General features: G+C 57.4%; 1 protein-coding gene across 4 annotated transcripts in view; it reads left to right on the forward strand.

Annotated features, from left to right (window-relative positions):
• The window catches only part of IQSEC1 (IQ motif and Sec7 domain ArfGEF 1), a 176,658-nt gene that overhangs the window by 129,894 nt on the left and 22,359 nt on the right, over positions 1-24,405 (forward strand). For all 4 annotated transcript variants that reach the window (XM_017865852.1, XM_017865849.1, XM_017865851.1 and 1 more), the window contains 5 exons: positions 1,901-2,195; positions 7,010-8,259; positions 18,679-18,840; positions 21,431-21,553; positions 23,087-23,253. In XM_017865852.1, coding sequence (XP_017721341.1) covers positions 1,901-2,195; positions 7,010-8,259; positions 18,679-18,840; positions 21,431-21,553; positions 23,087-23,253 — 1,997 coding nt within the window. The remainder of the gene's footprint in view (positions 1-1,900; positions 2,196-7,009; positions 8,260-18,678; positions 18,841-21,430; positions 21,554-23,086; positions 23,254-24,405) is intronic.

The raw sequence follows: 24,405 nt of genomic DNA on the forward strand, positions 1-24,405 counted from the left end.
CTGCACTGGGCTCTGGGGTCCTGCAGGCCTCATGAGGAGCGGCAGGGACAGAAGCAGAGCAGAGCAGGGCTGGACTCGCTGCCCCAGGCTGCTGTGTGCAAGGCCTTCCATTGGTCTGAAGAAGGCACTGGGAGGGAGGATTGCAGCTGCGTGGGGTCCGTGTGCCCACCTCTCTGCTATGCCCACCTATTGGGACCTCCATTCCGGCCCCTGGGAGAGAGGGTCTTTCAAGGTCCTTCCAGCCCAAGGTTGAGTGATCTGACAGGGACAGGGTACCTGGCAGACTGACTGGACATTGTGTTGGAAACTGTGACGTAACTCTCTCCCTTCCCTGCTCGTCCTACACTGAGAAGCCACCTGCAGTGGAAACCAGCGTCTGCACACAGTGAAAAGGCTTGTGAGTTCCGAGTCGGGATGAGCTCGTCAGCCTGTCCCACACGGCCCCATCAGGGGCCCTGCTCCCCCATGGTGCTTGGAGACGTCAGAGGAATGTGTACATGTTGCAGGGACAGAAGGTGGTGAGGCGGAGGGGAACATCACGTCTCAGGGTCCCACCACTTGGGCTTGAACTCTGACTCACCTACTTCCTACCTGGGTCACTCTGGCACCCCCTGTAGGCCTCAGTCTCCTCACCTGGAAACGGGGAGGTGATGGTTCCTCTTTGTAGACTGCTTTCAAGATTTAGAGAAAATGTGTATACAGCATTGTATGAGTTTCCGGACTCGCCGTGACAAACACCACACACGGGTGCCTTCGACCACAGATGTTTATTGTCGCACAGCTCTGGAGGCTGGAAGTCAGGGATCAGGGTGTAGGCAGGGTGGGTTCCCCGACGGCCCCTCTCCTTGGCCTGCAGGTGGTCTTCTCCTCCTTGGGTCCTCGCATGCTGCTCCCTCTGTGTGCGTACATGGCCTCATCTCCTCTGCCTACAAAGACACCAGTCAGGCTGGATCAGGACACCCCAGTGACTTTATTTTAATGTCATCACCTCCACAAAGACCCTGTTTCCAAAACACAGTCCCGTGCTGAGGTGCTGGGGGCCAGGGCTTCAGCACACACATATGGAGGGCACAGTTTACTCACGGCAACCACCAGCACAAGGGCTGGCCCTATGTAGGCATACAGTACAGAATCACTTTTGTTAATTATTGGAACTTTTTTTTTTTTGATGGAATCTCCTTCTGTCGCCCAGGCTGGAGTGGAGTGGCACAATCTCGGCTCACTGCAGGCTCAGCTTCCCAGGTTCACGCCATTCTCCTGCCTCAACCTCCTGAGTAGCTGGGACTACGGGCGACCGCCACCCAGCTAATTTTTTGTATTTTTTTTAGTAGAGACGGGGTTTCACCATGTTAGCCAGGATGGTCTCGATCTCCTGACCTCGTGATCTGCCCACCTCGGCCTCCCAGAGTGCTGGGATTACAGGCGTGAGCCACCGTGCCCGGTGTTTTTTTAAAGTTTTTAAATCAGTGGTGTATTTAATGCAGGTGGTAGGAGAGAAAGTGACAGAACTGGCTGAGTCAGTAATTGCTGAGCACCTGCTCTGTGCCAGGCACTGCTCTGGGCTCTAGAGATGATCAGCAACCCAGTGACCAAAACTGCCATCCTCAGGGAGCTGGTATTTGCATGTGGGTGATGAACAGTGAGCAAAATCAATGAGGAAGGTGTATGGGATGTCAGAGGGTGGTGCACTTCACAGAGAAACTGAATTCGAGTGAGTGGGGTGCTGAGTGGAGGGGCTTTGCAGGGTCCTGCCAGCTGCATGTGTGGACTCAACTGTTGGGTGTGAGAAGAGTGGGCATGGGGGCTCCTCCAGGAGCATGGTGGGGTTGCGCCCCATGGCCCGGCATCGTGTTCGGGTTTCCTGCTCACCAGAAGCTTCTCGCCTCTCTCTCCTCTGCAGCGTCGAGGGCGAGGCCCCCAGCAGCGAGACTGGCACGTCCTTGGACAGCCCCTCGGCCTACCCCCAGGGCCCCTTAGTGCCTGGTTCCAGCCTGAGCCCAGATCACTACGAGCACACGTCCGTGGGAGCCTATGGGCTGTATTCGGGGCCGCCGGGGCAACAGCAGCGCACGCGGAGGCCCAAGCTGCAGCACTCGACCTCCATCCTGCGCAAGCAGGCCGAGGAGGAAGCCATCAAGCGCTCACGCTCACTCTCTGAGAGCTATGAGCTCTCCTCGGACCTGCAGGACAAGCAGGTAGGCGAGCACAGCCCCTCGGGCCACACATGCGAGCACAGGGCAACTCTGCCCACCATGTATGCCCCCACCAGGCATGGTGGCAGCTCTCTCCCATAGACTCAAGTTGGGATGCATGTGGGCTGAGGCTGAGGACTCTGCCCCAGTTCCGGCTCCACCTGTGGCTGCTCTCAGGAGCCTCTTGCCCCAGCTGGCTCTTGCTGGCGTGTGTGAAGGACCTGGATTGTCTGGCATTCCTTCTGGGGACTTCCAGAGAGTCGTCTTCAGATGAGGCCTTTGCCATGGCCCGGGTTCCACATCCTGCGTGGCCCAGATCTGGGGGACCATGATAGGTATCTGAGCCCAATGTCATCGGGACACACTGGGTACGTGGCAGGCCACTGAGGTTGTAAAGACCCAGGAGAGGGCTGAGGGAAGGAGGTCCGTTGACAGCATGAACAGCACAAGCTCTGGGAAGAACCTCATCTACGGCCAGCCAGGGGAGGCTGCTTGCTGTACCCCTCCTGGCTCACACCTCCTTACTCCTGTGGGAAATCCCCCCACTGAAGACTGCACCCCTTCCCCAAGGGCCTTGGCCCTTAGAGGTGGCCCAGACCCACAGTGTGCTTAGGGCTGGGCTCGAGGGAGGACAAGAGGCAGCCTCTCGGAGTTGAACCAGGAGAGGAGAATCCTGGGGTACAAAGGGAAGAGCGAGGACCTGAGCAGTCCCTGGGGAGGCCAAGAGCTCTTGCTTCTAAGTCCCTCCAAGTGCATGTGCACAGTAGGTGTTTTAATAAGGATCTGAGTGAATGAACAGATGGGTGAGTGAGGGAGTGAGCGAGCCAGTGCATGGACAAGCCCCATAGCAGTTTCAGGCTTCAAGAGAACCCAGGCTCCCAGGCAGCAGCTCTGCAAGCTTGCAGGGGCAGGCTGGGGAGGGCTGTCAGACTCTCCCCAGCTCCTGGGCACTGAGCTCTAGACAGCTCCTCCAGATGCCCAGGTGGCCGCCTCTGCCCCTGCTGGCCCCAGGGCCCTTTCCCATCTTCCCCAGACTCCATGCTGCAGAAGCTACCTGGCCTTCACTCCCATCCACACCCATCCTGTGGCCCCGCCCGCCCTCTGCTTGCTCCCAGATCTTCCTAGTTATCCTTTTTCTTTAAAACAATTTTTGGGGGTTTTATTTGTTTATATTTGCTGGGAGTATAGATTCAAGTTCCCCTGAATATGTGCTCCCCTTTTTGTCCTTTAAAGAGTATAGTTCTAGGCCTGGTGTGCCCCAACTTCCTAAGGGAGTGGTGCAGATACTGCCTGGGGTTGCGGGATCATCCCCTCTCTTGACAGGGAATCCCCCATCAGCCCCCTCCTCACCTGGCTGTCGGTGCTGCCCTGCAACTTAGGCCAGGCCAACACAGTGCAGAGCAGCTTCTGTTCCCTTTATCCGTGATGCCCACATCCAAAGTGGACCACGGTTTATAGTAAGAGATGTTGGCAACAGAGCCATTTAAACAGAAAGGAGAAAGGTTAGGACTTAATAGAGGCCTTTGAAGAGAATTATATGCTTACTGTGGGCCTAATAGGACTCCAGCTATTCATTTTCATTCCATGCATATTATCTGAACGCCCGCCACACACCAGACACTGTGCTGGGTGCCCGTGACCGAGGCAAGGCCCCTGCTCTTGAGCTCCACTGTGGCACAGGAGCTGGACAGGAGCAAGTTTTTCCAGAAAGTGATGCAAACTCTAGGGATTCTAAAAATTGGGGAAAGAAATCAGGCGGCTATGGGAGGTGACAGCATTGGGTAAGGCTGGTTGGGAAGACCTCTCTAAGGTGACATTAGAGCTGGCTGTTCCAGGAAGAGGCAACAGCTGGTGCAAAGGCTACTGAGTGTGTATGATGGAAAGGAAGGCCCGGAAGAGGTACCAAAGAGGTGAGAGGGAGGAGGCGACATCAGGGACCACTGAGCATTCGATGCTCCACCAAGCTTCCTGGAAAACTCAGCAAAAGTGGGAATGGGACAGATTGCATGGGAATCACTAGATGAAAAAGTAAGGTGCCCGATTCCATGAGGAGTTTTAAATCTGCATAACACAAAGTCCGTTTAGTGAAAGGACCCCAAGGGCTAGTCTCCTGTGCTCTTCTGGCCCCTGGCCCACTGTGCTCTTCTGCCCCCTGGCCCACTGTGCCCTTCAGTGGCTTTCTGTCCCTGAAGCAGGAGACTTGAGTGGGTGTCAGGTACTGTCCCTGTGTCGTCAAGAAGTGACATTCTTCCCAGTTCCTCTTCTGCACTGCTCAGAAGTTCGCCTTGAAGGGACAAGTGAGGGACGGATAGGGGAGCCCTGGCCACGGGTTCGACTCCTCTGTCCAGGAACCACATGCCCTGGGCCAGCGGCTTCCCTCCCCCGAGCGTCTTGTCCTTGCTGAGAAGTAGGGTAGCGAAACCCCTCAGGAGAGCAGAAGCTGCTGTGAGATGGGATGAGGGTGTGGGGGTCCCCAGCACACATAGTAGATGGGCACATATTAGTAGAATCCCCTCCACTGGGTCCCAGGAAACTTTTCGACCAGGCCTGGCAATAGTTCCATCCCAGAAAGAAGAATGACCCACAGTAAGTTTGGGGACGAGGAAGAGCAGCCCCAGGTCCATGTGTGGGGACCCTTGGGAGAAGAACTGCCAGGGGCTCTGGTGAACAAACGCAGAGCCCATTGCTGCCTTACTGAAGTCCCTTCGCCCCCAATACACACAGATTTGGGCAGGAGGTCTCAGGAAAACAGGGTGGCTGCCTGGTCTGCGAGGTCCGGAGCCAGCAGGCGAGAAGGCCCTGCGGGGAGCTGTAGGCCTGAGCTGGAGGTTCTGGTGCTTGTGCTGCCCACAAAGTAGAGTGAGGGAAGAAAGGCTTCCCAGATCCCAGCCTCGGGTCTCTTATCGGCCCCACGGGCTTTCTAAGCTCCACTCACAACCCAAAAAATGGAAACTTTCTGCTTACAGTTGTGGAAGTGAGGTCATTTCTTGGATGACGTTCAGTAACAGGGCGAGAGAAAAAACAGACTCTGGCCTGGGATTGGAAAAGTCATTTTGATCTGCTCCCCTCAAGCCCCCCTCAGCTCTTCTCCTCCACCCAGCCTGCTGGGACCACCCAAAGCCAGGCGGCATGCATGGGCATGCAAGGCCTTATGTGGCCCTGAGCCAGTCTCCCTGGTGCAGGCTGCAGCCTTCAATTTGTTGGATGTCTGTTTGGCATTGTTTCAGTTCTGCGCCTGCGGCTGCCTGCTCTCCTTGACAGACCCCTCGATCCTCGAGTGCAAGGACCTCCATGCCTCCCATTCCACCTCCAGGTGTGACGTGATGCCCAGCATGTAGTGGGCATCTGGGACCATACAGGCAGGTGTAGCGCTTTGCCTGGCTCCTAGCCCCACATCACATGCCCACGCCACCCCAGCACCCCAAGAGGCCTGGCTTCACGGAGAAGCCAATTCCTTATCTTGGCCGCAGGAATGTGTTCATTGTCCACTCAGGAGCAAGGTGCAGGGAGCGGCCCTCAGGGCCCTCCTTGGTCATGGGTGCCTCAGAAATTCAGGAGGTCTGTGTGTCCCATGGAAGCACCCGGGGTTCACCCCATCCCCTCCCTGCATGTAGCCCAGCCCTCACAGGAATGAGCCGTGCAGCCCAGACAAGCCATCAGGAATGGCGGTGCTCATGAGGGAAAGCCAGCTCCGGAGCCTGGAGGCCTCTTGAGTATGTGTTGAGTCTCTTCTCTGGGCCACAATTTGCCCATCTGTAGAGCAAGGGAGCTTGGGGGCTTTACAAACTGTAAATCCCTTCCCAGAATGCAGCTGAGTGTCTTTCCAGCCCAGCTACCCCTGTGCTTGGCATGTGCCAGCCCTTGGCCTCTGTCTCCGGGGCTCACCACAGTCATAGGTCCCAGCACTATGCCATTTAATAGACGAGGAAACCGAGGAAGTGCATGGGCTCAGGGCTTATTCTGGGTCACCCAGCTACCAAGGGGCATAGCCCAGATTAGAACTCAGGCACCTGGCGTCGAAGCCTGCTTCTCAGTGCAGCAGACCCCACAGGTCTCCCTGAAACTCAGTGACGCCTCTGGCCACCAGAGCTGCCTGGTTGGTGCTGTGGAAAGGAAATGAGTCCAGCAGCCTGTGGGCCTTGCTGGAATCTTTAGCCTGTCTCTTGACCTGTGCATACTTCTTCCAGGGTCTCCAAATGGGTTTCATTAGATGGCATACCTCAAAAATGCGTCAGGGCCAGGGGCTTCTGTGACCCAAGACACTGGGACACTCAGCATAGTGTATCTCACTGCCTTTTAAAGTTTCTTGAGGCTCTGCCTGGTGGATCATCTGAGGTCAGGAGTTCAAAACCAGCCTGGCCAACATGGTGAAACTCCATCTCTACTAAAAATACAAAAATTAGCTGGGCGTGGTGGTGTCTGTAATCCCAGCTACTCAGGAGGTTGAGGCAGGAGGATCGTCTGAACCCAGGAGGCAGAGGTTGCAGTGAACTGAGATCATGCCATTGCACTCCAGCCTGGGTGACAGAGCGAGACTCTGTCTCAAAAAAAAAACAAAAACAAACAAACAAACAAAAAAACGGGTCTGAGAGGAAAAACATGGTTGCACTCATTTTAACTTGGTGCTTCTCTATCCAATTTGACCTCGGGACTCATATTTTGCATAAGCCCACCAGCATCCCTCAGCAGTTGCTTTGACCAACTTTGGGACCTTCCCAGGTTGCATAGCTGCTTGGCTAGGAAGTGGGAAGGAGTTTGGTAGATGTCTCACTGTGCCCACATGCAGGGCTGTTCTCATTCTCCTCTCCCACCCCCAGGTGGAGATGCTAGAACGAAAGTATGGGGGGCGCCTGGTAACTCGCCATGCGGCCCGCACCATCCAGACAGCGTTTCGCCAGTACCAGATGAACAAGAACTTCGAGCGCTTGCGCAGCTCCATGTCAGAGAACCGCATGTCGCGCCGGATCGTGCTGTCCAACATGAGGATGCAGTTCTCCTTTGAGGGGCCTGAGAAAGTGCACAGCTCCTACTTCGAGGGGAAGCAGGTCTCAGTGACTAACGACGGCTCCCAGCTGGGAGCCCTGGTGCCCCCTGAGTGTGGTGACCTCAGTGAGCCGACTACCCTCAAGTCTCCGGCCCCCTCCAGCGACTTTGCGGACGCCATCACTGAGCTGGAGGACGCCTTCTCTAGGCAAGTGAAATCACTGGCCGAGTCCATCGACGATGCCCTCAACTGCCGCAGCCTGCACACTGAGGAGGCACCAGCCCTGGATGCGGCACGGGCCCGGGACACCGAGCCCCAGACAGCCCTGCACAGCATGGACCACCGCAAACTGGACGAGATGACGGCCTCGTACAGCGATGTCACCCTGTACATCGATGAGGAGGAGCTGTCTCCCCCTCTGCCCCTCTCGCAGGCAGGGGACCGCCCGTCCAGCACCGAGTCAGACCTGCGGCTGCGGGCTGGGGGCGCAGCCCCAGACTACTGGGCCCTGGCCCACAAAGAGGACAAGGCCGACACGGACACGAGCTGCCGGAGCACGCCGTCGCTGGAGCGGCAGGAGCAGCGGCTGCGGGTGGAGCATCTCCCGCTGCTCACCATCGAGCCACCCAGCGACAGCTCTGTGGACCTCAGTGACCGCTCAGAGCGGGGCTCACTCAAGAGGCAGAGTGCCTATGAGCGCAGCCTCGGCGGGCAGCAGGGCAGCCCCAAGCATGGTCCCCACAGCGGCCCCCCAAAGAGCCTTCCCCGGGAGGAACCTGAGTTGCGGCCCCGGCCCCCCAGGCCCCTAGACAGCCACTTGGCCATCAATGGCTCAGCCAACCGGCAGAGCAAGTCTGAGTCGGACTACTCAGATGGCGACAATGACAGCATCAACAGCACATCCAACTCCAACGACACCATCAACTGCAGCTCCGAGTCATCGTCCCGTGACAGCCTGCGGGAGCAGACGCTCAGCAAGCAGACCTACCACAAGGAGGCCCGCAACAGCTGGGACTCGCCCGCCTTTAGCAACGATGTCATCCGCAAGAGGCACTACCGCATTGGCCTGAACCTCTTCAACAAGTGAGTACCATTGGTGACCCTGCAGGGTAGGCGGCCATGGCTTGCTGGGCCTCGGCAGGTGGGCATGGCTGGATCCTTCCAAGCACAGAGCTTGAGGTCCAGCGTGGCCTGTGAGCATAGGAAGCTGCCGTGCAAGGTTGGTGGCTAGGATGCTGCCAACCTGTGCACTGAGGATCCAGCCCTTCCTGGAGCTGCTGTTTGGGACAGCAACACAGACAGGCTGAGCAGGGGCAGAATGGGAGCTTTCTGTGCTGAAGCAACTTGAGTCCCAGGCTCTTCCATCCCATCACTCCCGAGTCCACCATAGCAAGTGGATGGGCCATGCCCTGCCCAGCTTTGGATGTCAGGCTTAGGGGTGATGTGGGACACAAAGGACTTTGAGCAGGGGTATGACTGGTTGTGTCACTGGGGGCAGGAGCAGACAGGCGAGACCCAGGGCTATGTCTTGTGGGGGACGCAGACCAGACCTGGGCCATGTCTGGGGGTAGGAGTGCTCAGGGGCAGTTGGCCAGACCCAGAACCGTGTCCTGGAGGGAAGGAACTCAGACAGACGCAGGCCAGACCCATGGCTGTGTCTGGGGGTCTTGGGGAGCTGCATGAGTTGGGTTCATGGAGTGACTACTCCCCGAGGGGGTCCTGGAAAGGTGCCATCGACCATCCTGACAGCAGATCCAAGGAGCGATGGGTATTTAAAGCAGACTATTCTTAGCACAGCTAAAAATAGCAAGAGGAAGGGGAGGAGGGCTGAGCACTTGGCCTGAGTAATGTGCAGGCTCCTGTCCAACCTGAGATTTCTCGTTATTTCCACTCCCTGGGCCACTGGGATTTGGCCTCATCAGATGCTGGCCTGGGACCAACTCCCCTGGGCTGGTGGTTCCTGACACACATCCGGAGAGCCAGGGGCAGACGACAGTTTTCCCAGAAGGTCAAACTAGGGTGGTGAATGGCGCAGTGGGACCTGGCCATCTCAAAGCCAGTGTCAAGCTGCCTCCCTGTTCTGTCTGCCCCCTGTTCTCTCTACTCCTAAACTGGGGGATAGCCATTCCTGAGACACATGGAAGCACTATCTTGGGGTGTCAGAGAGGCCTGTCTCAGGAAGAGCCTCTGGGGAATGGTGCATTCGTTTGGGGCCAGCCAGGGGCAGTGGCTTACTGGTTTGCTCAGCTAAGAACTAAGAGTCTTGGACATCTCACATCTACCAGGATGGAGTCTTGGACATCTCACATCTACCAGGATGCTCTCTTCTGTGCTTCTGATATGCCTGTGGCTTGCTGCAGAGTACGGCTGCTCTCACTGCTGCACAGGCTACGGCCGGAGCAATGCGCTGGACAGGGGAGGGTTGCGTCCTACTGGCCCACCTCACACGGTCCCTGAAGTCTGTCCCCACTGCTCCTGGGCACAGCCCAGCTCCAGGATCATCTCTCAACCCAGGCCCATGTCCCGTAGAGGGGAGGCTGGGATAACCAGGGGCCCCTGCAGAGTGGACAGGTGGAGACCAGCAGTGGGGAGACAGGAAACCAGGAAAAACCACTTTCCTCAACCAGCCAGCTTTGGTCTGTGTAGATTCTTTCTTATTCAGTTAACTTTTAATTCTCTGTGTAGCACATGAACACATTCTTCACAGAAAATGCTTGCCTTGCAGCTCAGGATAACATCCTCTTGGACTCAGCATGTTGCAGTCTCTCCTTCCAGATTTTTTTCCTGTGCATTTGTGTGCACTCCTGGGAAATCTAGACAGCCATGGTTAAGAACACAGCTTGGGGCCCGGCTGTCTGGCTTTAAATCCTGGCTGTCCCCCGTCCTATCTGTATATCCTTGGGCAGCAAAGCCCCCCGTCCCACAGTGGCCACATCTGTGAAATGGGCTAATGCCAGGGGCACCCTCCTCCCAGGGTGGTGAGGGTGAAGCGTTGGTCCGTGTGAAGTGCTGAGAGCAGGACGTGGCACAGGATAGGGCCTTACTATGTATTAGCTGCTACTGTTGGATCCTTGCTGACATCAGTCGGGGCCTGGGACTGTGACATTGTCTTATGAGGGTATCGCTGGGCTCTGCACACAGGCTGCTTTGCGCCTGTGTGCTGCTGAGTGTAGTCCCCACTGTGGCTATAGGTTATTTGGCCAGTTGCTTCTAGCTTTTCACAACTAGCACTAGTGTGACAGTGGTTGTGATCCTTATACACACGCCTGGGAGGCCCCCTGATCAGATGGCTGGAAGTGGAATTGCTGGGTCTTGGCACGTTTTTAATTGAAGTAGGAACTGCCCTTTCCCTTCCCTTTCTCTGGCCTTGCACCTGTGTACCACCTCCACTTCTCTCCCTGCGGGGTGGTATGTCCCGGCCTTTGCCCAGCCTCCAGCACAGCTCTCAGTTTCCACCCCTTCCCAGCAATGAAGCAGTGAGCATTCCTGGCACAGGCCTCTGTCTGGAGGGATGCCCCCTTAAAGGGAATCATGTACCAAAGTGGGAGAGCCAGCAGCAGGCAGGGAGGAAGAACAGAAACGAAGCCTGAGAAAGTGGTGTGGGTTGGCAGTGAGGGCATCCCCGGGGCTGCCGAGGTCTACCAGGCATCCAGATGTTCCTCTGGGCATCTGCTGCTTACTCTCACCCGGCCCAGCTGACAGCCACACAGCTGATCTGGCTGGCGGTGCTGTGGGAGGGCGGGGGTGCAGGAGCCAGAGGCAGGAGGATTTCAGCCCTGGCTCTGCCACCTATCAGCTGCGGGACCTGGGGCGACTCCCTGAACTCTCTGAGTCTCACTGCCTGCACCTGGAAAATGTTTGTGCAGTGGATGGCAGCTGTTGTGGTCAGCGAGAGCTTCTGTGTCCAGAGTGAGTGCCAAGGGAAGGGAGCTTCCAGGGCTGGGCTTTAGGAAGACCCAAACAGGCATTTTGATGGGCCAAGCAGTCAAATAACAAGAATGGCTAATCCTTCTATGTGCTGACGGTGCACCAGGCGCGTTTCCCAGGGCCTGTCGTGCGCTAATGCACGTTTCCCTGTGCAGTGGGTGAGCTGAGTCTCGCACAGTTGGTAGGCGACTAGGGACGTCACACCCTGGCCACTTGGCTCCTGAACACATCCTCTTAAAATCTGTGGTGTAGGAACTGCTACCACAGGTATACCCCTGGACTCCCTACCTCCTCACTGGGTGACAGATCTGTAAACTGGGTCCAGGAGGCAGAGCCACACCATTTGTGGGAGGCCATGCAGCCCTGCAGCACGTGGAGCTGGGGCAGGTGCCCAGCAGGGACGTCACTGAGTCTATCACCTCTGCATTAGAACCCCACCCCAGCGTCTCCTGCTCCTATACCTGGTACACGCCCTCAGGGGTACATGCCTGGCTATGTCCACTTCCTCTCTGTCACATTCTTCTCTGAAATGAGCCCAGGTGACCATGTCACAGGTGAGCCACCCCAGACCTCTCCCGCCTCTGCAAGAGCATCCTTGGCCCCAGAGCTGCTTCGTGATGACACGGGCACCCTCAAAAAGGAGTGAGAAGCTTGTCTTTGAGGAACATGTATGCAGGGCCTGGGTGGCCACCTGGTGTTACAGTGTGGTTGGACTGCTTGGCTAGGAGCTTTTCACAGGGGCCCCTGAGGCCCTTCCAGCACAGGGCCCTGTACCTGGAGCCAGCCCCCTTTTGTGGACCTGGCCTCCCCTACACTCGGTGCCCAGCCCCTGGGTCCCAGCAGCCTCGGGTCCCATCCACCTGCTGGAGCTACTGCAGGAGGGAGGCAGAGGATGCTGTCGCTGGGATCCTGCAGGTAGCGTGACTGTTTCACCCTTCCAGTGCACCCACAGGGGGCCATTCCCCTCCACCTGTGGGAACAGGGCTCAGAGAGTGCCCCTGATCTGCATGCTCTAGCTCTGTGCTCCTTGTGTTTAACGTGTCTGCTGTCGTTGATAAAAATAGCAGTGAGCAGAGCCGGCCTGTGCAGAGCCTGGACCAAGTGCCAGGCCCCATGCTGAACACCTTCCGCCTGTTGTCTCACTGAATCCCCACAGCCATCCTGGGAAGCGTAGGTGCAGGCAGCCAGGCTGAGAGCCCAGGCCCAAGCTCAAGGCCACACACCAGAAGTGCTGGCCCAGAGCATGTGCAGTGCTGCTCCCGTAGCCTGCGGTGCTGATGGTGTAAAGGATGGGCTCTCTTAGGAGCACTTTGAGCTGGGTCTTTGGAGGTTGGGACCCCACTCCCCTAGACACGGGCCACTGTGGCCTGTGGCCCTTGATGCTACCCACAGCCCAGGATCCTGAGCTCTAGCCTGGGTCTGAGATGGCTGGTGCTGAGCCTCAGAGAAGACAGCGCCAAGGGAAACTCTGCAGGGGGTGCTGGCCACACTTCAAAGGGTGATTCTCATGCCTTCTCTCTGGGATCGATACCAGGGAAGCCACTTGGGTTCACGCTACTGGAAAGTGCGGTTCTAAAAGTAAGAGCTGGATGGAGCAGGCAGCCTCCGGAGGTGGCGAGCTTGCTGGCCCGGGCAGTGTGGGAAAGGCTGGAAGTGGCACCTCTCTGCAGGACCCCGGGGGGACTGGAGTCTGGGTTGCTGCATTGGAAGGGCATTTCCAGGTATGCAGGGACTCTCCGAATGTTGAATTTGGTGAGTCTGTCTTCACCCGCACAAGCAGTTACCAGCTGGGCTCAGACCTCTGACCACGGAGATCCTTGGGCACTCCAAACCCTGCGTTGGGCTCTGCGTTAATCATGGCCTTCTCTGTTTCATGTGACAGGAACTCTATCAAACTGGGTTAAGCAAAGAGGCTTTACTGGTTTATGGACCTGAAAAGTCCCGGGTATTTCTTGGCTCCATCTGCCTCAGGGTTGGCCCTGCCCGTTGCCAGATCCTCCCTGACCCAGGACAGGAGGGCCATCCGAGGACCCCAGGCCTGTAGTCTGATCTCAACCCCAGTAGGAGGAAGAGAGATTCTCCTCCCCTCGTCGGCTCCTTCTGGCTCTCGTGCTTCTCCCTGAACCACTTACTTGGGCAAGCAGGATGCAGGGCTCTATGACTGGCCTGGAGCAGAGAGTAGAATCTGCCCACTGGCTCTTAGGGCCTGAGCTGGAGGGTACGCTGGGAAACCTGGAGGCTGAAGCTAGGTGCTTGGGCATCCATCCACTTCCACGTCTCTTAGGCATCCTGAACAGTTAAAAAGGACTGCAGCCAGGCACAGTGGCACATCCCTGTGGTCCCAGCTGCTTGAGAGGCTGAGGCAAGAGGATCACTTGAAACTAGGAGTTTGAGGCCAGTCTAGGCAACATAGTGAAACCCATGTCTTAGAGAGAGAGAACCCTTTTCTGGATCCTGCACACCCCTGCTGGGAAAATATCAGGGTAAGCACTCAGTGCTTGGCTTCAGCAGGTACGTGTTCCCCACATGCAATCCACAGCCTTGCAGCAGCTCTTCCTCAGAGCCTCACACAGCTCTCTCTCGTCCCACCAGCAGCTCAGCTTGCAGCTGAAAGACGAGAGATGTGTGTGCAGGAAGTGACTGGTGCCGTCTGTGCTCACCTGTCACACTTGAATCTGAACCAGCATCTGATGTGAGGAAAAGCTGGCTCAGCCAGCTTTAGAGGAGGCAGCTAAGGCCAGACCTGGGAGCACATAGCAGGGATGGAGTCAGAAGCCTCCGACAACACTGCCTGCTGGGGCATTTTAGGGGGCAGCAGGGCCAGGGGTACACAGGTGGGTCAGGTATAGATGGTGAGAATGTTACAGGCAGCACCTGTTAATGCTGGATCCTTACAGGGTAGAACCAAGAAGAGCTAAAGAAAGAGTAACGGGTGTACACAGAGGGACTGTGGGGATGAGTCACTGCAGAGTTGGACAGAGTGGATTTTCAGCAGCAGGAAGGGCATCTGGAGGGTAGAGGGAATTTTTAGGGACTTCTGGGGCAGAAGCATGAATTATAAGTCGCAGCACCCTTCATCTTGCTGGAGCCAGTTTTTTGACCCTTCTATGCCCCCATTTTGTTACCTTTCAAGATTTTTGCATTGGCCGTTCCCTCCACCAGGGACCTGCCCAGGCCCAATGCCATCTCGTCAGGGCGGGCTTTCCTACCCGTCCTTCTGCCCCTTCCAGCTGAAGTCGATGCCATCCCAGCTTTCTGTGGCATCACCTTGGGTGGATTCTTCCAGCCCAGGCCTCTTCTTCCAGCTGTGAAGCCTGAAATGGTTTCTGAGGCCTGAGGTATGGTGCTTTACGAGTACGAACTCATGGATTCTTCACAGTAACTCTGTTGTGTGAACTGTTGTCATCCCCATTATACAGAGACAGAGAGGCTAAGTTACTCACCCTGGGTTGCCCAGCCAGAAGTGGAGCTGAGACGGAAGTACGGGCTTCTTGGCTCTCCCAGCCATGCCCCTGATGCTTGTGCTGTAGCATATTCTTGGAGTTTATCTCCTTCTGTATCCCTCTCTTAACTAGAAAGCATGTTTTTTGAGGATGGGGACCATAACTGTGCTAGCATAGCACCTGGCCAGGGTAGGTGCTTGATAAATGTTTGTGGAATGAATGAAGGAGGTGGGTGTCCATAGGGGACCGCACAGCTTCCCCCTTGAAGTGACACAGACCCCTCAGCTCACAGTTCAGTGGCTGAAGCATGTCCTGCAGCCCACTCCCCAGGGCAGGTGGGAAAGTAAAGTCCTGTTGCGAGAGGAGGCGGTGGGGGTCCGAGGCCACACTAATGGGCCACCTTTGGCCTGTGTGATGCTTGGCAGACCTCGTGGAGCTCTGTGAGGTGGGGCGCAGGTGGATGGAGAACTCGCCACCCAGCAGGGCCACTAAGGACAGATTGGGGAAGGAAGGGCTTCATTACACAGGCTAGGAGTAGGGGAGGGTAGCAAGGTCTAGGTAGCAGGTTTCTGCGATATCGCCCTTGAGGCCTGCCGGGTGGAATCCATTCCCTGCACTAGGTTCAGGCTAAAAGCTGATGCCATCCTGGACCCACTGCTCCTTGTCCTTCTTGTTCCTACCACCACTGTCCCCACCTCGGCCACCCCCCACCCAGATCCATCAGCAAATATCGACACCTCTGCCCTCAGACTGTGTCCTCGACCCATTCCCCTCGCACCTCTGCTGCAGCATGGCTGGGTGCCCACAGGAGCCCCTCACTCAGCTGCCAGCTGGGCCCTGGTCCGCGACCTCCTCAGCATGGCATCGCCCATGTGGACTTAGGACCCCCATCACCCCCCTCTTCACAGCACGCCGGGGCTTCTCAGCCCACTCGGGAGAAAGCCAGACCCCTCTCCATGGCCTGCAGCACAGTGTGGTCTGCCTGCCGGCCCACTGCCCCCTTTGCCTTCCCCCGGGGTCCCTATGCTCAACCCTGGAATAGCCTCTCCGATCTCCCCACCCACCTCAGGGCCTTTGTCCTCACTGTCACCTCTTCCCAGAAAATTGCCTGATCCCTCAGTCTCTGTCCCTGCCCCCTGCCCAGACTAGGCCTCTCAGCTGTACCCACAGGGGCCCATGGCTTACTCCCAGCCAGTGTTCACCAAGAGGTGCCTGGCCCAGCAGACACATGGTGCTCACCTAATCCTGAAGAGCTCACATGCCCACTTCCCACAGCGCCTTCCTCTCTTCCCTCTGTGCTCTGAGCATCTCCAGGGCTAAGGAGCCTTGTCCTGGAAGTCCCTGGATGTGGCACATCAACACCAGAGAGTGGATGGAGGCAAGAAAAAAAAAGAGCAGCTGCTGCCCAGGGAAGTGACAAGGCGGGACCCAGCTGGGCCTGGACCTGGTCACTGCAGCAGTGGCCTGGAGGGACCAGACAGCCTGGGCGGAGTCAGAGCATGCACCTGTGTGAGGAAGGGACCAGGCAGCAGGGGGTGGGGATAGCCCAGCCCAGCTCCCGTAGTCACTGCCATGGGGGCCAGGGAGCAAAGGCCCAGGGATGCCAGAAGGTCTGATTTTTCAGAAGCCAGAAATCCAGATTTTTTGTACACTCTTCCAGTTTTTAAATACTGGCAACTAACTGGAATGCTTTCTGTTAACAGTGTGTAGGCCAAAGAAAACCCAACTGTAGGTGAGCCATGGCAACCCCTCACCAGGAAGCTGAGGGAGGGAGAGAAGGGTGTGGTCTGGGGCTGGCATGGAGCAGGATGGTGAGGACCCAGAATCTGCTCTAGCCATGGCTGTAGAGGCCTGGAGCATTGGAGCAGTTCTTGGTTGGAGACCCCCGAAGCATAGCGAGGCATGTGATCTTGTAAACAGTGAAACACTGGTCCTTCCGTCCTGGGTCCCTGGGACAGGTAGGAATGGGGCCACTCCATTACCACTTCTGTGCCAGGACCAAGCCAGCTAGTGGCTGCACCCTGCCACACTCCTGGGGACAAGCTTATGGGTGTGGCCGTCCTAGGGTAAAAATAGCAGGGTCACCTTGCAGCCAGGAGGCTTCCTTTCACTTACACGTGGAAATACAGTGTCCACAGGGCGCTGTTGTCAGCCAGAAGCTGTGCGGTTATGGGGCGGGTGGACACCGGCTTTCATCTCCATTCCCCCCACCCTGGGGACAGAAGAATGCTGACCTCTACCTGCTGGGGCAAGGGGTCAGGCCCAGCCCCCCAGTTAGTGGATGACCCGGCCGATTATACCCCAGCACAGGTTCTGGGTGTGCCATGAGGCAAGGAGGCCCAAGCCACACTGGACCCCTCATGGACTCTTGAGGAAGCACATGTCCCTGTGTCCCCAACCACTTGATAGCTGTCGGTGACTCTGAGGACTTGGGCCAAGGGGACATGGAGGCAGTCTGGCCTGATGGCTCCATACAGCTCCCAGAGTGACCTGGCAAACTCCATAGAGAACCCCATCCTCTGGGGTCACATGTGTGGCCATCTTCAAAGCCCTCTCACACCAGCCTGGGTTTTTTTGTTTTGTTTTTTTGGGGTTTTTTTGAGACAGAGTCTTGCTCTGTCGCGTGGGCTGGAGTGCAGTGGTACAATCTCAGCTCACTGTAACTTATGCCTCACGAGTTCAAATGATTCTCCTGCCTCAGCCTCCCGAGTAGCTGGGATTACAGGCGTGAGCCACCACGCCTGGCTAATTTTGGATTTTTAGTAGAGATGGGATTTCACCATGTTGGCCAAGCTGGTCTGGAACTCCCGACCTCAGGTGATCAACCTACTTCAGCTTCCCAAAGTGCTGGAATTACAGGTGTGAGCCACCACGCCTGGCCCAATCTCTCTCCTTTGACCACCAGGACCACCCTGCCAGGTCAGCCAAGCAAGAGACCTACCACAAGATGGGCAGGACATCTGAGGCCCGAAGGGAGAAGGGGCCTGCCAGGGCTCACACGGCCGGCCCCTCACACACCCCTCACACGTGCCGGAGTGCCGCAGGGAGGCAGGGCCTGCTCCCAGGGTTGGTGTGAGCGGCACGGTCAGTGCCGTGTCCCCACAGCCTGCCTGGCCCTACAGACACCTGGCCAGGTGCAGAGCAGGAGTGCTCTGGCCTGGCACTAGGCCCCATCAGCCCACGACACACGTGCACCATGCACATCCCTGCTCAGGCCTGGTTCTGCACACACCTTAGGCACCGAGAGGCTTGAATCAGTGGAATGATCCATGCTCTGGGGGTCCAGTCTCCAGTGGACACACTCAGCCGTGCAGGGCCAGCCCTGCCACTGGCACTGTGACCTCCAGCTAGAAACGCTGCCTCTCTGCACCTTCATCGTTACTGAGTGCGTCATCGCAGGCATCTGACTACTTCCTCAGTGTTTACAACAGGGGAAGCCAGGACCCCTGAAAGGTCGTATGGCTGTCAGGCTCCCGAGTCTGGGCTCCTGCGCACCGCAGGTAACCAGAGTGCTGACCTCCCGGAGTGGGAATTGAATGAATTAGTGTGCACAGGGCGCCTCAACAGCGGCGGCACAGAGCAGTTGCTCCCCGCACGTGCTGTGGTTGCTGTTCTTTATTACCCGTTGGCAGACAGAGGAAGAGCAGCCTGGCACGGCGGCTTTCACGCTGAGGGGAGCAGGGATTTGGGCCAGACAGGGAACCCGGTTCTGAATGTGTGTGCAGGCGTTTGGGGCCAGTACCGGGCAGCCGAGAAGGGGCTGCAGGCAGGGCAGGGGAGTGATGGTCCATCTACAGCACTCACAGAAGCACCCCTGCAGCCAGCCCAGCCCATTCTTTGTACAAGGTCTGGGCGAGTCTAGGTGAAGGCGTTTGTACCAGGTCCCCCACATTTGGGTTTGGGACAGGGCAGGATGCCTGGAGCCCAGGGTCTTCCGGTGCCAGCCTGGGCTCTTGAGTTCCCACCCAGGCAGGAGATGGAACTAAACACCCCTGAATGCCTACAGGGATGAGGGCCGGTACAGGTGGGCAAGGAGGGAGAATGTCGACTGTCCACTGAGTGGAGATCCCCTCCAGGTGCCTGGCTGGCAGCCGGGCAGCTGGTGCTGAGTGTGCCTCTCATCCTACCCCAGGAAGCCTGAGAAGGGAGTCCAGTACCTCATCGAGCGTGGCTTTGTGCCCGACACGCCCGTCGGGGTAGCCCATTTCCTGCTGCAGCGCAAGGGCCTCAGCCGGCAGATGATCGGCGAGTTCCTGGGCAACCGGCAGAAGCAGTTCAACCGCGACGTGCTTGAGTGAGTTCTGCGGCGGGGGGGGGACTTGATTCCACACACGCCCTCACGCACCCTGTGTTACGCATGGCACACACAGGGTCAGCCCACCCTACTTGTGCCGGGACATTTGCTGGGCACCCCTTCTTCTCTAACTCCTAGACCCACACACATGCAGATCCCTACATCTGTACAGCCAATGCAGGTGGGCACCTGCCCTCCAACGCAGCATCCCACATGTGGACCCCACTGCCTGTCTGCCCACCTTCTGGCATGTACCTTCGGCCCCTCCTCCCTTCTGTCCCTAAGCACGGTTTATCCAACCTGGCACCAAGCATCACAGCCCTCAGTGACCCATGTTCCTGCAGCCTCTCATGGCAGGGCTGGCAGGAGCAGGCAGCTGGAGGTCAGGGCACTTTCCCCTGGCCTGGCTATCGTCCTCCTACATGGACTGCGTGCCGTATCTGTTCCTGACTCACCCCTGGGGAGAGCAGTCAGGAGCTGGATCAAGTGACCTGCCTCCCTGTGGGCGGCCCATGCCACACTCTGCCCCGCCTTATTCTCCTGGCTGGGATATTTGGGCTGTGCGTCCTACCCCCACCTCCTGATTCCACAGCTCCCCCCAGCTTAGAGAACTGGTGAGTACAACACTGTTAGCTACTTGAAACCCTTCTGAAAAATGGGTTCCCAACTCCCTGAGCCAGAAGGGTGGGCCAGGAAGAGCATTCAGAGCAGGGTGAAGTGTTGGCCATCCAGAGACAGTCCCTTCTAGCTGCCCAGCCCTGCCCATGTGCAGCCGAGGGGACCAGCGAGGGCTGGGGAGCAGGTGCCCGGGAACAGCACCCCCTGGAGCACGAGGCCTCACGTTCCCCGGGGCTGGCCAGTGTGCCTGCGGTCTCTGCTGCTTCCCTAGGAGGCAGCGGGTGCCGTCGCCCCTTTTGTCTCATGGGTGGGGAAACCAAGGCTCAGAGTGGGAGGGGCTGGCCTGGGCACACACCCCCACATACACGGACTCACACACACAGGCACTCATGTAGTCCCGCCCCACACCCAGGAGGCTAAATGTGGCCAGCACATGGCAGGCACCAGCAGAATGTCTGTGTCCTTGGTCGGCCAAGCATGCACAGGCCGGGCATCTTTCTCCCTGCTCAGCACCTGGAGAAGCCTGCTGTATTGTTAGGATGGCTACTGCACTCTCCCCTCTTTGAAGCAAGCATGAGGAAAGGTCCGAGGAAAGCCCATGAGCTCCTTGGTGAATGCCCAGCTCCATCCCCCATCCCCTGCAGCCATTCCCCGCTCCAAACCGGTTCCTGGTCCTTAGGAAATCCGCATATTGTTCTCCTCATTCAGAAAATAGCAGTGGCCTCAGGAAGTGGCTGGCTCCCCCGGGCCACCACACCAGGCATCTACAGGGCCGCTGCTCCTGCTGCTCAGCAAATCCTCCTGCCTGCTCCCTGCTTGCCCTCTCCCCACTGCTCCGAAGCCACCTCCAAGGCTGTTGCCCCAGGAGGCCTTGAGCACTCAGAGGAGGGTGGGAGCAGCTGCATCGCCCCATGTGGGGATGGCCCTGGGAGAGGGGTCAGGCCCTGTATGGCCAGGCCTCTGCCCCATGGTAGTGACTGCAACGTCATTAGGGAGCTAGGCCAGAAGCTGGAGCCTGCCCCAGGGCTCCTGGTGCAGACCCCATCTTCTCTGTTCTGGGGTCACCATAGGAGGGACTGGAAGGGTGTGCCGGGGTAGAGCCATGGGAAGAATGTATAGACCATTCATCAGCTGCCCCTCTAGGCACTCCCCCACAGATGAGGGTGCATGGCCCTTTCAAGTCCCTGGAAAAGCACCTGCAAAACCCAGCCCACCACCCCGATACTCTCCCCACAAGGGCTTATTCTGAAAGTCAACACCCTGGGCACCTTTCTTCACTGTGAAAATGGCAGTGAACTCCCCGACCCCATGCAGAAGGAGAGGAGACTCACCGTAGCGTCCACTGTGTGCCTGGTGAGGGCTATGCTTAAAAATGCTTGTCTCGGCCGGGCGCAGTGGCTCATGCCTGTAATCCCAGCAGTTTGGGAGGCCAAGGCAGGCAGATCATGAGGTCAGGAGATCGAGACCATCCTGGCTAACATGGTGAAACCCCATCTCTATAAAAATACAAAAAATTAGCCGGGCATGGTGGTGGGTGCCTGAAGTCCTAGCTACTGGGGAGGCTGAGGCAGGAGAATGGCGTGAACCTGGGAGGCGGAGCTTGCAGTGAGCCGAGATCGCGCCACTGCACTTTAGCCTGGGCGACGAACGAGACTCCGTCTCAAAAAAAAAAATTGCTTGTCTGTTGGGAAAGGCTTTGATCCAGATAACCATATGCTCTGCCCCACTGGGAAAACTGCCCACATAAATATAGGCACACACGCTTCCCTACAGTTCCAGGGTCTTCACAGCTCCCCAGAAGCCTTTTTGCTGCATTCTGAGGGCTCTTGGCTGATTGGTTGGAGTCCGGCAGGGGCCCTCCCTACCAGGAGGCAGCCCATTCCCTGGGCTCCAGGCACCACCACCTGGGTGTGGGCTGGGCATGTCACACCTGCAAGGGGTGCTCATGCGGGGCTGTCTGTCTCTATTCCAGCTGCGTGGTGGATGAGATGGACTTCTCTACCATGGAGCTGGACGAGGCCCTCAGGAAATTCCAGGCGCACATCCGTGTCCAAGGGGAGGCTCAGAAAGTGGAGCGGCTCATTGAGGCGTTCAGGTGGGGCCCAGGCTGGCTGGGGGTGCTGCATCGAGGGAGGATGGTGTCCCCACCTTCAGGGCCCGAAGATGGACCAAAGACTGCATCCCCACCATCCCTAGACAGGGCCAGGTGTCCCTGAATGTTGCTTTGGGGGTGACTGTAGTGGCCCAGTCTACGTTCCAGGCACTATGTTGGGCTCCTTTCAGCCATTGTGAGGTGGTGGGGGTGGAGGAGACTGTACCGATTATTCTGATTGTGAAGATGAGGAAACTGAAGTTGAAAGAGGTTATGATTGCGACTGCTAGGATTCTGTCTGTTCAAATCGGGATTCTGAATGCTCTTCCTCCAATTCCCCCCGAGCTCTGCATTCATCCCCAAGTCCATCTATCTAGTCATTCATTTGCTCATTCACAAGGAGGGGCACAGTGACTCAGAGCACAAGCCAGACAGCCAGAAGCCTGGTTCAGTCACCGACTCCACCACTTACTGGTTGTGTGGCCCTGTGCTGGTTTCTTAACTTCTCCATGCCTCATTTCTTCACCTGTGAAGTTGAATAACAATAGCACGTATCCTAGAAAGGGGTGCAAGGATGAACCGACACAGGACATGTGGGCACACTTTGACCAGCTCCTGACACAACAGTGAGCTCGAGGTCACTACACAGTCATCCATTCTGGGACCACGTGCAGACTGGCTCTGTAGGAGCCTGCATGTTCGATGCTGGGTGTGGGTAGCACAGGTCAGCTGCTGACCCAGCCCTCTGGGCTCCACACTGGTGGTGGGGCCAGGAGGATTGAGGACACAGAGGGAGGACAACCCCAGGGCCCTGGCGGGAGGCAGCATGCACCTGCTTCCTTCCAGGACGGCTTCCTGGAGGAGAGGGCACTAAGCTGGCCTCCTGAGCCTCAGTCCCGGTACTTTGCCTGGCTCCTCTACTCCTCTACTCTGTCCCTGCCTCTTGTCACCTGTCCCTCCATGAGGTCAGCAGTGGAGGGGCCCCTGGAGTGGCAGTGGGAGCGGCAAGCGGGCTGATTCCAACGCAGGGGGCTGTTCTTGTCCACAGCTGTTGAACCTGAGGCCCCTCAGTAGCCATGGCTGAGACAAGGTGGGGTGTTGCTCCCTCTGAGCTGGTGTGGAGGTGGCCTGGGCTGCTTTCTCCTCAGGGTCCCGGAGGACAGGCCTGACACCCACTGTAACGTCCCCATTGCAGGCAGCGGGAAGAGGGGCCCAGCCTTACAGGCACTCACATCACATCTGTTCACATCTCATGGGCCGAACATGGTGGTGTGGCTACTCTGAGCTCCTGGGAGCTGGGAAATACAGTCCTCCCCAGGACGGCCGTGTGCCTGGCTATAATCCAGGGTAGGAGGGACTGCAGTAGAGAAAGGAGGGCGAGTGAGTAGTCAGGGCCACCTCCGACAGGCAGGCGTGATCCTTGCTCACCAGAAGCAGGAACTGAGGCTCAGCAGTACGTGACAGCCTCAGCTGGTGAGAGAGGGGCCATGTCACTTGCTGCACCATGGCTCTGACCCCCTCCCTCCTGGCCTGCAGCCAGCGCTACTGCATCTGCAACCCCGGGGTGGTACGGCAGTTCCGGAACCCAGACACCATTTTCATCCTGGCCTTCGCCATCATCCTGCTGAACACCGACATGTACAGCCCCAATGTCAAGCCTGAGCGGAAAATGAAGCTGGAGGACTTCATCAAGAACCTCCGAGGTAAGCTGTCCTGGGCGGTCAGCCAACCACAGACTTGCTTCAGCACCTGCCCCAGCCAGGCCCTCCCCAGGTGTGAGGGCAGACAGGGACATGAGGCAGCCTCCAGCTGGGGAGCTGGGCTCCAGCATCCCGGGTCTGGCATGGAGGGACCTTTGGGGAGCACAGCACAGATGACTGGGAAGAGCACTGCCTTAGAGGAGCCCCTGTGGGACACAGGCTGCATGACACAGGCCAGGGTCTCGAGGTGTTGGGAAACCTTCCTCACGGAGAAGGTGATGCTGTTAGCTTGCCCGTGAAGGATGAAACTAGCCTTTTTCTGTGTGTCTTTACCTAAAAGTAATATATTTTAAAAGGGGACTTGATACCGCTACTGTAAATGGAGAATGAGTAGCATTTGCCAAATGTAGAAAGTAATTATAAAAATAAATACAATGAAAAGAAAGCAATGCTGCTGAGTTCTAGCCAGTGCGGCTTCCCGCTGCTGGCGCTGGAGTACAGACCCAACTACCTGTCCCCTGGGAGGTGGGCATGTGCCGGGAGGTGTGGGTGCAGGGTCTGCGGAAAGCGAGGCCTCCTTGCATGTTCAGAGATGGGAAAGGAGCTAAAAGGCCGTGACATTCCCCCAAGCAGCTCCATGCCAGCCCAGTGTGTCCCTTGTGTGCCCCGAGGTCCTCGGAAGGAAGGAGGAAGGCACTGCATCCTTCAGTCCCTGTGGGAACCCTGGCTGCAAGAGCTGAGGGTGGGTTGAAAGGACAGGAACTGAGGGTTCCTTGGAAAGGGTGTCACTGTTTATAAAAGCAAAGAAGAGCCAGTGTGAATCCAGCCTGGCTCTAAGAGCATGTGGAACTGACAAAGCTGTTCATTCTTAGTTTATTCAACAGTGGTTCTGCCGTCCCTTCTCCTTGGACAGGGTCACTTTCCAGGGAGCAGCTCCAGCTCCACTCCAGGGTCTTTAGGTGCCCTTCCGTTCTCCTGGTGGTGGGTGCCACTGTGGCAGGATCCCCAGGCAGCAGAGACCACAGGGAGATGGCACCTGAGCTAGGCTCTTAAGACCTGAGTGGTTCTGCCACCTCCCTTGGGAGGCAGGAAGGGATGCTGAGCAGGCTGGGGCATGGCTCAGAGCTCATGGACAGCCATTCTCTGCACCCAGCA

The sequence above is a fragment of the Rhinopithecus bieti genome, unplaced genomic scaffold (genome assembly GCF_001698545.2).
Source record: "Rhinopithecus bieti isolate Rb0 unplaced genomic scaffold, ASM169854v2 scaffold_83527, whole genome shotgun sequence".
NCBI lineage: Eukaryota > Metazoa > Chordata > Mammalia > Primates > Cercopithecidae > Rhinopithecus > Rhinopithecus bieti.